The sequence below is a fragment of the Syngnathus floridae genome, chromosome 9 (genome assembly GCF_059516105.1).
Source record: "Syngnathus floridae isolate MCC-2025c chromosome 9, RoL_Sflo_1.0, whole genome shotgun sequence".
Taxonomy (NCBI): Eukaryota; Metazoa; Chordata; class Actinopteri; order Syngnathiformes; family Syngnathidae; genus Syngnathus; species Syngnathus floridae.
Window position 1 is genome coordinate 12,316,700 of NC_142421.1, and position 14,197 is coordinate 12,330,896.

At 44.9% G+C, this 14,197-nt stretch overlaps 1 protein-coding gene and 1 long non-coding RNA gene across 5 annotated transcripts in view; one reads left to right on the forward strand and one right to left on the reverse strand.

Moving 5' to 3' along the window:
• Positions 1-5,922: 5,922 nt before the first annotated feature.
• LOC148393575 (uncharacterized) lies at positions 5,923-8,541 on the forward strand. Its single transcript, XR_015860484.1, has 3 exons — positions 5,923-7,504; positions 7,894-7,974; positions 8,064-8,541. It is a non-coding gene; the product is annotated as an uncharacterized LOC148393575 (long non-coding RNA).
• A 2,329-nt stretch (positions 8,542-10,870) lies between these two features.
• The window catches only part of LOC148393576 (beta-1,4-galactosyltransferase 3-like), a 28,790-nt gene continuing 25,463 nt past the window's right edge, over positions 10,871-14,197 (reverse strand). For 2 of the 4 annotated variants that reach the window (XM_088385930.1, XM_088385932.1), the window contains 6 exons: positions 13,111-13,307; positions 12,801-13,039; positions 12,477-12,667; positions 11,822-11,986; positions 11,352-11,456; positions 10,871-11,280 (listed from right to left, as the gene is read on the reverse strand). In XM_088385930.1, the coding sequence (XP_088242056.1) occupies positions 11,094-11,280; positions 11,352-11,456; positions 11,822-11,986; positions 12,477-12,667; positions 12,801-13,039; positions 13,111-13,307 (1,084 nt within the window). In that variant the 3' untranslated portion in view covers positions 10,871-11,093. Of the gene's footprint in view, positions 11,281-11,351; positions 11,457-11,821; positions 11,987-12,476; positions 12,668-12,800; positions 13,040-13,110; positions 13,308-13,807; positions 13,925-14,197 lie in introns of those variants that run through there. The other 2 variants (XM_088385933.1, XM_088385931.1) reach the window with 2 other exon arrangements.

The window sequence follows — 14,197 nt, forward strand, 5'->3', positions numbered from 1 at the left end:
TACGGTGGGCGGTGCTGGCTGCGTTGGGCGACTCTCCGAACACAACCACCCTCGGACGCCCGCTTTCAAATTTTACATTTTTTCCCCCTTCATTAGCTACTAATTCTTCACCTTTGCAGGAAATGGGGTCAAAATACAAAAAGTCCTGCCTAGCTACAAAAACAGATATGCTCAAACCTCATTGAATAAAGTACATAAGCAGACAAGTATATTCACATGTTAAATAAATAAAAGAAACATTTTAAGCATATAATTATACCTACACACCAAATCAATAAAGAAGACATAACTAGACATTTTTCATAAATGGTGATGAGAAAGGTTTTTATCACTTTATGATCTGATATATTTCTGAGCACTTTGAAATAACAAATGACTTCTGATATTGTCACGGTCGGGTGGAGCATGGAGCAGGACGACCAAGTGCAGCTTGGACCAGGGTTTATTGGTGAACTCAAAAAGGCAAACTAACAGACTCGGCAACCGACATGGCTCATTAACAAAACCTAACAACAAGACTGACCGAAAAAGACGTGAAACAAAATGACCGGGTGACATTACCAATGACAGCAACTGGAACCAAAACGACATCATGACGTTGACACATAACAATGATCCGACAGGGAGTGAGGAGCAGACAGGACTTATATACACATGACAGGTAACGAGAGGCAGGTGAGAATAATCACACTGATCATGCGCACACAGGAGGGGAGGGGCGAGCACACAGACAGAAACCAAGACAACAGACACATAGTGGAGCAGTTGGGGACGAGACGTGACAGATATATATTGCCTAAATAGCTTAATGACCCTTAAGGAACTGTGTAATGCATGCCTGATGTTTTTTCTCTGAATCATGGACACGACCAGAGTCGTCTTGACCGTTCAGTACTTGATTGTATCTTATGTTTTGACTAATGCTAGATGCCAGTTTTTGTTTACTACTGAACGCTCTGCACAGAGGGAAATAGTTTGCCTAACAAAGAAAAGATACGGTTGGAAGCATGATTAAAGTAAGAATAAGCAAAGACATGATGTATCAAAAGAACAGCAATAGATTAATGATGTCACAGCCGAAAGCTAACATAATTTCGTACAAAATGACCAAATTAAAAGAATAAGAATGAGGTACAACAGTGTATGTCCAAGATTGGAGAAGAATGTTCACAGGAAGGTCACGTGGAGATAAAACCAGCAGGTGCCAGAAGGAGCCACCCAAAGACTCGGCCAAAGATGATCGCCAAGGCCGAAAGACGGGATGGAAGACAACAGCCCCCCCCCTCCACACACACACACCAACAGAACCCCACCTCCACACCGAATCGCCCATAATCAGCACCACTCCCATGCAAGCAGACTCTCCTTCGAACTTGCCCCACCCCGAAGACTCATCACCCATCAATCTCGGCCCACAATGTGCTACTGAATATAAAACTGATCTAACAACCTTGGACTTTGCCTTTTCTGAATGGAGACTTTCCGCTCTTGAAGGGCCCAGCGCTGTATTGTACTTTCCTGAAAACAGAGCTTTTTGAACAAGAATTGTGATTGAACTCAACCAATCTGTGTAAGTCTAATTTCTGCTTCAGTGTCTTTGCATTTTCCTAAATCTGAAGAAATCTAACGAGCACGCAGTGAGTAAATTGGATAACAGGTGATTGGCAAAGGCTTTTGCCGTGAGGCGCAGATAACACGCTCCCTAAGTTGTGGACAGAATCCAGCACCTTCACAAAACGTCGTCCTGGCGCCCAACGTCAGTGCGAATGTCACAAGTGCGGCGATGCTCATGATGTCCAGTCGAGCAGCCTGCGCCATGCGAGCTGAAGTTGAAGCAGAAGTTAAATAGAAGCTGACGTTGAAGCAAAAGTGGTTTACGCAGAAGATGAAGCAGAAGCTGGAGTTGAAGCAAAAGCAGCTGAAGCTAAATTTGAAACAGGAGCTGAAGTACAGAAGCAGAGCAGAAGATGAAGCTAAAGCAGTTGAAGCTAAAGTTGAAGCAGGAGCTGAAGTACAGAAACAGAGATCCGAAGCAGCGCCGGAATTCGGATCTCTGCAGCTGAGCCTGTGGAGAGGAAATACGGGGCAGGGGCACCTCAGCACGGGCCGGCTTATAAGGCCGAGGAGGACAAGCCCAGGCGTACAGAAACACACCAGAGAGCAAAGGTGACGCTTGCATGTGCGCAACAGTTGCCGTCGCCCTTTCATACACACCGGGGCAAGCCGCGTTACGGGGCGTTATGACGTTATTTGAAAGGCTCGCCAGAGGAGAGCTTCTCCTCCCTCGTCAGCTCGGCTTTGAGTCAAGGCGGCGTGCAGCAGGGTCTTATGACGGCATTTGAAAGAAGACGGCAAGCGAGCAAGCAATCTAAACACGTCGACGCAGCACACCTCACACTGAAAGCAAGGGTGCTGCTTCTGAGCAAACAGAGTCAGTCCAATGTTTTACGTGGCAGTTTTCGCACATGGATTTGTTTTCACCCTAATGCAGATAGACGGATTTTATTTTTCTTGAGTCAACCCTTGCCTTGTCAGGCGTAGACATCTATTAGACGTCTGGTCTATGATCATATTTTGAAATTTTAAACTGTCAACCAGCTGTAAGTTGTATAAATAATGTACAGAAGTTGTTTGGCTTTGTTTTTAATGACCATTGATCCGTACATGTGAAGTGTGGTTATTTCTGTAAACGGATATAGACGTCTACATTAGGTCTAGGTATAGTCCTAAAATAGACAGCTATATTAGGTCTGTGTCGACCTTATTTGGACCTCTATGTTAGGTCTATAGAAACACGACAAATTTAAATCCATCAAATATGAGATATTAAACCCTAAACCAGCTGTAGGTTTTATGAATAATGTACAGAGGTTGCGTTGCTTTGTTTTAAACAACCATTGATCGGTGTGAAGTGTGGTTATTTCTGTGACCTGATATGGACGTCTATATTAGGTCTATGTGTAGACATAAAATAGATGTCTAAATTAGGTCTATGTATGCGTAGACCTAAAGTAGACGTCTATATTAAGTCTATGTGTGGACCATTTTTAGATGTCTATTTTAGGTCTATACATAGACGCCTGTTTTAGGTCTATAGAATAACCTAAAATAGACGACAAGATTAATTCCATCAAATATGAAATATTAAACCCCAAACCATTCTGTAAGTTGTATAAATAAAGAGGTTGTATTGCTTTGTTTTTAACACTCATTGAACCGTGTGAAGTGTGGTTATTTCGGTAACCTGATATGAGGGCAGTGGAATAACCTAAAATAGACAACAAAATTAAATCCTTCAAATATGAAATATTAAACCCAAAACCATTCTGTAAGTTGTATAAAGAATGTACAGAGGTTGTGATGCTTTGTTTTAAACAACCATTGATCTGTATGAAGTGTGGTTACTTCTATAACCTCATATTCGGGTTATGTAATTGTACTAAGTTCATTTTGTCTTCACTTATAGATTAGTTTACTGGTTCTTTTATCACGGACAAATTATTTAGGTTGTTTGATTTACCTGACGTGTACTTACACCTGACTCGCCTGCCAAATCCGACAGGTGAGCCATGCCTTCATACAACAGCTGATAAAGATGCAACGCACCTACACCGGTGACACTGATGAAGAGTGGAATTATAATGTGGACAAAATTGAATTGAGGACTTTGTTTTTCTTGTAAATCAAGCAAAGAATCACTGAAAAGTCAGTAACTTTGACAGTATAGCAATTACATCAAACGCAACCCTGCAGGTTCCATTTGTAAACTATCAAGAGTGAAGGAGGGGGGTCAACAGCATCCAAAATTTTGACTAACCATTTCGAGGCTTAATCATTCTGTCATTCAGTCTTGCATCCTGTTTGTCATTTATTTCCTTGAACATCATGTCAAAGGTCTCCAGATTAGTCATGGGCAACCGTCCACTCTCCGCGTCACATTACGTACGAGAGTTGAGGCTCCTCAGCCCAGGGATTGCCAGAAGGGTCTCCACAAATGACCTTCAGAAACTCTGAGAATAAACAGAAATAGAAATAAAATACCCCTCCGTGAGTCGTCACCTTATCGTGGTGGAGAGGCTTGCGTGCCCCTATGATCCTAGGAGCCATGTTGTCTGGGGCTTCCTGCCCCTGGTAGGGTCACCCATGGCAAAAGGGTCCTTTAAACTCTAATGGAATATGTGGATGTCCATATCTGTTTTATCAAATTCTAATCCTACTTTACCTTTGTATAAGGCACAGGTGTCAAACTCAAGGCCTGGGGGCCAGATGCAGCCCGCCACATGATTTTATGCGGCCCGCGAAGACAAATTGTGCTTTTTATTCATGTGTCATTACTCGAATTGCAAATTGTCTTCACTTTTAATAATATTTTACTTTTCAATATTAGAACAGTTTTTATTTGTCTGATTTGAAAGCGAGTTCAGTTTGTTTTGTAGCTTTTACTCTATATAATATGAGGTGCTCACACATTTATTTGGGTATGACAGTCATACCGGTCCTCCGAAAGAAGCTATGACTACACTGTGGCCCGTGAACAAATGAGTTTGACCCCCCTGGTACAAGGGATAGCCTTCTCATTGATCAATCACGTGTCTTAAATCATGCTTTTCCTCCTTTGAAGCGACTATGTACTTCAAACCCAAACGGCACCATTTTATAGGGAAAAAACTTGTTGAATCTATTTGTTTTCGACATAATACTACCGCAATCATCTTAAATTTATCAAAATTTATCAATCCCTTCCATTGTTTATCCTGCAAATGAATCACGTGAATAATGTGTTATTCAAACTTTAACGTTCATAATCCACCTGTTCCCAATTTGTTTGGAGTCTGTGTGTTATTGTTCTAATTTTTTACATTTAATACTCTCCCACCTATTTGATCCTATCTTGTGAAGGTCTACAGTTTATTATAAGCTATTTTAAAACTCTTCACACTTGTTACCAGGCTTTGGCTCCATCTCATGATGTTGTCTCCCATTCACTTCATTTCTGCCAAGCTGCTTCTTCTCCTCCGTCCAGCATGTTGAAGACTTAAAAACCATCAAATCTGAAAACACTTAAAATCTCACAATTCCCCCCTTTGTTTTTGTTTTTTTTTGTTTTTGTTTTTTCTACCTCCCCCTTTTGACACATTGTAAAAAATGTGTCACAATGGTTAAAAAGTAAAAATAACAATGTCCATGGTGACATACCCATCGCCAGCTGGACTTCGGTGTACCTCCAGATGCCATCCTGGCCTGGAATCACCAGTTCTCAGTCCCTGAAACTCGACTGGCAGCATCTCACATGGCTGTATGAACAAAAGCCACCACCCACCTGTAGCTGTGCATGCAGCTCTCCGTACAATAAACATCCATAATACCAAAAAATAAAATTCATAATGATAACGCTGGAGAGACTATGTCTCTCGTTGCCCTGGGAACGTCGGGATCCCCCGGGATGAGCTGGATGAAGTGGCTGGGGAGAGGGAAGTCTGGGAGTCCCTCCTAAAGCTACTGCCCCCACGTCCCGACCCCGGATAAGCGGAAGAAGATGGATGGATGGATGGATGGATGGATGGATGGATGGATGGATGGATGGATGGATGGATGGATGGATGGATGGATGGATGGATGGATGGATGGATGGATGGATGGATGGATGGATGGATGGATGGAAATATACTGTATTGGCCCAAATATAAGACGACCCTGATTATAAGACGGCCCCCTCTTTTTCAAAACTCAAGTTTGAAAAAAGATTTTTTGAACACCAAATTTAATTTCTAATACAGAAAATAATTACAGTACATCTGAAACAAATGATTATAACAATATATTTGAGAGAAAAAGCATGTTATTTCGCCTCATTCAAATCATGCAAAACCTGTCTATCACATCTTAATATCTGAACATTTTAATATGTAAACTAAAGTGCAATCACATTTGTAAATGAACGGCTTCTGGTTTTTGAAATGTAAATAAACCTACTGTGATAAAACAACAAAATTGCAATAACTGCATTAACCATCAAAGTGAAGTCTAACTGTAACTAGTCTTGAAACAAATCTGAATAAAGAAATAACTTTGCAATAAAATATTGCAAACTGCTACCGCTATTGTCGGGGAGCCTGAGCACTGTATAGGCGGTTGGCTCGGATGGTTATGCTCTTTTCACCCCCGGGTGTCGGTCAGAACACAGGAGAGAAGACGTGGTTCACTTTTGAGTGTTTTACTGAATTATTGGCATAAAAGTAACAGGCACTGTGGCTCATAGGGGCATACAGGATAACTGGCAAGGGTATAGGCACATGTTTGGTCGTAAGGATGTGAGAGCAGGTGTGTGTAGTATACATGGGTGAGTCTTTGGGTGTGTGAATGTGATTCTTGTGTGTGTGATTATTGTATGAACCGTGTGAAGGGTGTGTGTGTGTGGGGGGGGGTTCTGCAAGAGACAGAAATACAGTACGTAAGTCAACGCTCAACTTCTGACGTCACACAACACTAGTAGACAGCACACATTACATAACTAACTGCGCGTAACGGTTCCGCTATAATAGATAACCATAAATGAAATACTCTCAGCAACACACCAAACATAAGTCATCGATCGAGACAACAAAATACATTTGCTGGCGACTGTTACTTGCCATTCCGCTGCGTAACGGCTACTCGTACGATGCGAGGCAAACTTAAAGGAGCGGCCCAAAGCTATCAATCAAACGGCGCACACACAAAACAAACCGTGATTAGACAAACGGCACAACAGTAGACAGTAGTAACAATAAAATGTATATAGGTACTCATTTTGTGTCAAAGACACACACGATCACAGCAACATACTCAGTCGATACCAGCAAGTTTTAACTTACTGCTGCGCACAAGCTCCAACAATCACGATAAGCTGAGGGAACTCACGCGAGACCTTAATTCCCAACATTTTAACATCAACATAGGAACCTTTCTAACAGTTATTTGTATTTGTCCTCTTTGTGACAGCGGTTCGTTTTGGCCTGGGGAGTTAAGTTCAGCATTCGCTTTAAAGATATCTGGCGTATAATAAGTTCAGCATTCACAATAAAGATTTCTGGCGTATAATGTGAATGGGTATAATGTCTAGACCCCGAACGTAAGACGACCCCCACTTTTTATGTCCAGTTGTAGACCGACAACAACAAGTTGTATCTTCACCATTACAATCCTTCCCATCTTTTTGATGTCCCCCACCAGTATCATTGTCAACCCCTGAACACTCGCAACGAGACGTAAATGATGTTCTTGTCCTGGGGGTTTCTCACAAGTCTGTAATTTCCGATAGTCGGGTCACGGGTGCCGTTCAGAATTGAGTAAAACGCGTGCATTCTGTCATGTCCTGGAAGAGCAACTAATTTGGGATGGGCGCCGTGGCGAAGCCCAGAGGAGGTGGCAGCGGCGTGAGTGGTACGGGTGTGCTGACCACTCACACCACGATCTCCATTGTGGCCAGTATAAGACTGAGCAACGAGCCGGGACAGACCTTCAGGTATGCACGCACACACACACACGCACAGAAAACGTAATAGTCATTTCACCGCCATTGACGTGTCGTGACTTAAAGTAACGTTTTCAACAGGCTCGCGCAGACATCTCGCACAGCCTGCGTTTGTTTGCAAACCACTGTAATGACAGACAGATCCCTGTAGATGGTGGTGTTGTATCACCTTTTGAGAGCGGCATCACTTTTAAAGAGAAGAGAAAGACAAAAGAGTGAATCTCAGCTTGTCACGTCCAGCATGAGGATGAGAGATGGCAACGTGTTTGTTGTCGGACACAAACAGTCTGGGCACAGTTCACGGAGGGACTGCAAACCACCACGTGAAACAGGCATTGTTATTGGCTGCTGCAAATGATGAGACATTCTGTGTGCTTCAGGTACTGTGGCATTTGGATATCTTCAGATGGCTGACATCTCACAAGTGCATGGTGGACACGTGCATCTTCTGCGCTCTGAAGGTGAAGACCCCTTCCACCCACAACCGGGACCACTGGTGTTTCCAATATGACCGTGACTTCTCCTTCTTCTTCTTCTTCTTCATCTCCAGAGCATCTTAGCTCATTTCCAGTCCAACAGCGAGACGGTGCTGCCCTCATACGGGCTCCGCAGCGCCCTCGGCAAGACCTTCCAGGGCAAGCAGAGACACTGGGCTTCATGGACGACGCGGCCGAGTGTTTTGTAAGACGAAACGGCCGACTTGCACTCTGCCGTCCATCCGCCCTTGTGATGCCAACTTGCTGGCTCTTGACAAAAGAACATCCTATCCTGATGAGCATTCCCTTCCCCTTACCGACGATTCCAAAGCCAGGCTGTGACACTGATACAAAATGTCTGCTCCTGATCTTGAATGTACCCTCACACTGACACCATTCCACGGTATTCCAGCTCTTTATGATGACCTATGAGCCCACAAAAGCAAATGGAAGCCGATTGGAACTGTTTGTATTTTGATGCGGATGAGAGGAATTATGAGTTGTGGGAAACCAAGTTCCTCGTACACCTATGTTTGCTTGGACCGAAGACAATTGTTAGATAAATTGTATATATATGTTATCATGCGTTCCCTAATGAGTACTTATTAATAAAATTATTGCGCAGAATGCTTGCTGTTTCGCCTTGCAGACGTCCACCAGTCCACAACAAGTCAAACGATGCTGTCTGGAGTTTCCTGACCTTCTACACCTCTGGGAATCCAAGAAAGTTGCTGATAGCTCAATCCATTTCGTTGATGTCTGCACATGGCATTTTGTCCTTGCACTCCTTTCTCATGGCGTCTTGTCTGTGACTACTTGTTTCACATAGCATTTTGTCCTTGCACTCTCTTTGTTTCTCATGACGTCTTGTCTGTGAGTACTTGTTTCACATAGCATTTTGTCCTTGCGCTCTTTTTGTTTCTCATGAGACCAAGCCATGCTTTCCCCCCCACCTGTCAGGGGCTAGTCTCACATTGTGGGTAGGGCATTCCAAATAAAAAGAACGAGGGGTGTGACAGATCTTTAGTGTAGTCGGACTGCTGTAAGTCTGGATGCACTCCTCGCGAGAAAAGACTCAACATTCTGCCTCACAACAACCATCTTCCATGAGCCAGACGAGGATGAAGAGGGTGCAGAGCAAGGTGCCGAGAGAAATGAGAAGGCGTATACAGAGTTAATCCAGCTGTTGGACAACAAGAGCTTGTCTCTTGTGATGCGGGACGCAGCCTATCATGGCAGGAAAGCGCAGCAGATTCTGAGAGATCACTATGCTGGCAAGTGGAAGCCCCGTGTGATATTTGTATTGTATTGTGGCGTACGGCCAGAGAGGGCAATTACCGTACTTAGGAATGCAGAAGAGACGTTAAGTGATGATCTGCTGATCGCTATACCAGATACTTTTTAGCCCTTTTCCATTCATGTGTCCAAGAGTGATGAAAAGTTGACCTTTGCTGAGTTTCAAGACAAAGCTGCCGAGCTATGAGCGCACCAAGAAGTTCCAGGACTGTGTCCACAAAGGAGGACAGCGTCACGAGAGTGAGAGGAAGATCTGGTGGGGATGTGAGACTGACCACATGTTTGCATTCAAGGTGGGCCAGGTGAACGGAGACTGTCAGCAAATCCAAGAGGAGAAGTCTTGTGGTTGACACAGGGGCCACATTCCACATTGTGACTGACATCACAAAGACAAAGGACGAGACATATAATGGAAAATACACTTTTTTTTCAGCTTTTCATTTTATTGTGTACTTGGAGTCTTCAAGATTGTAGAAAAGTGTAATTTATCCCTCCAGGTGCTGCAGAGATACTTTTATGACCTGTTTGGGGGCTATTTTTTACTCTCTTCTGTTTTCTATTACCTACTTTTATCTATTACATCACATCTGTTGGGGTGGGACTACCAAACAAGGTAAGGGTGTGGCCAAACGGTTTTGCAAGTCCACCATTTTTATTACTCTGAGAGACTTTTGTAGTCCAAACAACTCAAGGATACTGAAGTTCCATTGTTGGATGCATCAATCCACACAACTCATTGCACTGTGCCTCAGCATCAGCACCTCAAAGAAGTGCCCGGTCAAATTAAATTTTTTCAAGCAGTGTTCCCACGTCTGTGGGCAAAGTCGTGAAACGGTGTTTCAGAAATTTTTCGTTATCATAGAGAAGGAATCGCCAAAAGACTTTGTTTTGTTGATGGTTCAGTTCCTTCTATCTATGGAAAAGACGGCCACAGTAAAGCGGTAAGCTTGAGATGACACAAAATATTAAACTGTATTTCACTTTAATAATTTTGTGTGTCTGTGCACTAATTTTCATAGCATTAGCCTCAATCTTACTGCTGATTTTAGAGCTGTGCACTGTGTTTCTACTTCTTGTGGTTGTATTTTGAGTGGTTGTATCAGATGAATTGCATCAAAGGTGCTGCATTATTCTTGGGGAACACAATATTGTGTTAAATGCACCCATTAGCTTCTCGATAACGCTAGCATTAGCTTACTGGTTAACTTGACTGCAGTGCTTGTTTACAAGACGTGTTCATAAATATTGTGAGGGGATTTGTTTTGTTACATGTTATCTATGGTTATATGGATAAGTCTTCTGCGTTGACATCTTTTAAGAAATCAATAAGTTTGTGACACAAGTAAACGCTACTTCAACCAAAAAACTACAAATACGTCGACCGGAAAAGGAGGCACACATCTTTTAGCCTGGAGGAATTGCGGTGTGAAGTATCTCATTTGCATTTAAAGATACCGCACCAAAACAGCTTGCGCTGAGCCGCACTTCTGAACAAGTAGAAAAGAGGGACCTGTGATGGTATCAAAATGAGGAATTCAGACAAAAGCATCGCAGTTCCACTTTATGTAGACCACAACTGAATGAGTAAAATGTGAAACAGAAGAATTTATTACTGTGATACGTAATCTTTAAAACGCTCATTCCTGCTTTTTTCCCCGACTTAATTGTATTTCTATTGCAATGGGAACAAAGTACTCTTCACTATTTGTTTGTTTTGAGGGTGAATATTCATCAAAATAAAACAAAATTGCAGGATCCTGTGCACCAGAGTGGGTTCTACTCGTCTGTGTTAACAATCAAGTCATCAGTCAATCACGTGAAGTGGCTGTTTTGTCTGTTGTCGTTTCCTTCTGAACCCAGGGGCGGGGCTTTTCTCCGACGTTGATGGCGAGGCGAGTGTAGAGAGACTCCTGCTCTTTGGAGAGGAGTTTGTATGTCAGAGAGTTGAGGCCGTCCACGTACCAGGCCAGCGCAGTTCTATTCCGCAGTACAAAGCTGTAGAGTTCAAATCAGTTTTGTGTCAATCGATGAAATAAGCAGCATATTTCGTGACAAGGGCTACTCACTTATACGGGTTTTCCTCATTCCCTCTGTCTCTGTGATGCTTGATCATTTTGTAACGAGCAATGGCCAGTGGGGGGCGCATCACCTTCATGCCCGCCAGAGCCACTCTGCAGTGGAAAAAAGCATACATACATAAAACAAACTTAAAAAGAGCGCAAATAGCTTGCCGTAGTGCAGTGGTTCTCAACCAGTGGGGCGGGTCCCCCTAGTATGGGATTGGGGGCGAGAAGGCCACCGGATGGAGGGAAACAAATGTAGAAAGTAATAATAATAATAATAATAGTAATAATAGTGTGGGCCGACAAAAATGATAGCCAATTTATCTCTTTGCAAGCTGGTGTAGTGGGGGTGAGGCCGGGAAGGGGGGCGGGGCAACTGCCAGCTTTGGGGGGGCCCAAGCTTCCGAAAGGTGGAGAACCCCTGCCATATTAAAGTTCCAACAGTGGGCGCTGCGACCATGAGATCATTTTACCTTTGCCACAAATCGTCATCCTCTCTCCCCCAGCCCCAATACTGGTTGGAGAAGCCGTTCATCTTCCTGTACTGGTCTGGAGTCACTGCGACAACGCCACCAAAATAGTGCCGGTAAGGAAGCCTGCGACGGGGACACGACCCACTCGTGACCTGAGGGCCAAGCCTTTCAACATGCACACACACACAAACACCAACTACAGATCGCTCTTATTGACATTGGCATCGCACTCCGAGGAAATGTGCTGACTTCTCTCCTGACTGCCTTTCCTTTTAGGGCCTCCAATTTGAAGTCATCAAGAGCTCTTTGAAGGTTGTACCTTGACCAAGGCCCTTTCAGTAATCCTTGTAAACCACAGCAGCGCTGCGGGAAAACGCTTGGGAAAAACAGACCTATAGCTTTAGGGGTGTGCCAGCACAACAGCTGAGCTGTATGACGCCGATGCGTCTCGGAAATGTCTCATACGTTCTTCCGGACATGGAATGGCTGCCACGTGGGATGCATCTGTGGGGACGATGCGAACAGACGACGGTGCCTGAGCCTTCCCCAACGCTCATCGTAGAGGCAAGCGGTGACCACGCAGCAGACTTGGATTGTCCGGTGGTTTGCCTACCTAACGGGGCATTACTGCACGCAGCAGACTCAAGGCGCCTACCTGTAATGAAACTTGTCGATGGCCACGGACAGGTGTGTGGGATTGCACTTGTCACAGGTGTACAGATTGCGGTCGTTCTCGGCCAACAGGTCCACATCGTGGATGATGATGCAGCTCCAGTCTTCATCCCGGAGAACTTCCCGGACGCCAGCATTGAGCAGTTTGCCTTTGTTGAAGGTGCCGTCACCCCACTGAAAGACAGCCCAAATCACAGCCGTCTTCGCACCCCTCCTGCAAGTCTGGCGATTGGAGTCCTTGCTGGGGACGGGGCAAAGCGGCTTTCGTTTTTGAGCTCAGTCGGACTTGAGCGCAGGCTCTCCTCACCTGCTCCACGATGTAGATCCTGTAGTGGATCTGCTGCCTCTGCAGGAAAGGGTGCAGGTGGCACAGGAGAGTGCGGAGGTGCATCGCTCGCTTCCGGTACGGCACCACGACGGCGACACGGTGCTGAGCTTCGCAGTCCGGGGGGCGGTAGAGTCCACCCGGCAACACCGACGCGCTCCTCTTTCCAATCTCCTCCAAAGTGGGAGGCGACAAGGAGAGATTGACGGGCCTTGGCCCAACTGCTCAGGGCAAAGCAAACAGTGGCACACGAGCCTTCCAACAGCAGGTGGGGTTTTGATGTGCCTCTCACCCAACAGCGGCGACTCTGCACGGCAGCCAGCTAGCGGACGAGGCGCCGCCCAGAAGGCACAGCGCAGCACCAAGGTCACGGCGGCCGTCAAGCCCACCAGCGAGGCCAAACCACTCGGCCACTTCCTGAGGTGTCGGTAGCATTCCATTGGAAGGAAGACGGAGGGCAGCGAGCCAACGGCGCGAGCAGTGGCACGGCTGTGCGCCAGGACAGCAAGTGTCGGTTAGCAAACATCAAGTTCATAAAGTCAGCCAGGCAGGAACAACCCACACACAAATGCCACGTTGATTAACATTTCACAAGTCAATCACCCAGGTTGGCCAGGAGATAGCTGGGCTAACAAATGCGCACACACACACACACACAGTGTTTTGTGAAGCGTTTTGCCTACATCCTGATTTCTGGTTTTTTTTTTCTTTGTTTGCAATGTTTGCTTGTTTTTGCAAAGCAGCAAGCCAGCCCATCGCAGGGCAGACATACGCAAACAACCATTCACAATCACAAGAAGTCAAAAGGAAAAAAATATTAGTCATGGTGAAAATGACAAATTTGTTTGAAGAACCGCTTGAGTCGAACTCGTACAAGTTCCAAGCGCAGCAAAACTAGCAGATGATGAGGATTTCTCCAAACTGGTCATTTCTCACGAGGACATTTTTGCTTTGTCTGAAAGGATCGGTAACAAAGAGTAGTCACTTACCGAGTGTCAAACAAGCAAGTGCTCAGGCAGCCAGGTGAGCCAGATCACCACAACACGACAACAATGACGTTGGACTTGCTTTGGAGTGGGTGGAGCCATCCGCTAAGCAGCTCCATCATTCAAAGCGTTCAAAGTCCTCCTGTAGCGCTTGTCCATATGCTTTCTTTCCAAGAAAGGCACAACAGCCGTGCGGAGAAATGTCTATTTACAACAGTGGTTCTGAACCTGGGTTCGAACGAACCCTAGGGGTTCGGTGAGTCGGTCTCAGGGGCTCGGCAGAGCCTCCACTGTGGAGGTCCGAACATAGCTAATTTATTATGTAAATTTGTGATGATGCATATCTGAACTGGTCTCGCAAAGGCAACAGCAGAAGTCACACTGATTTGCAGG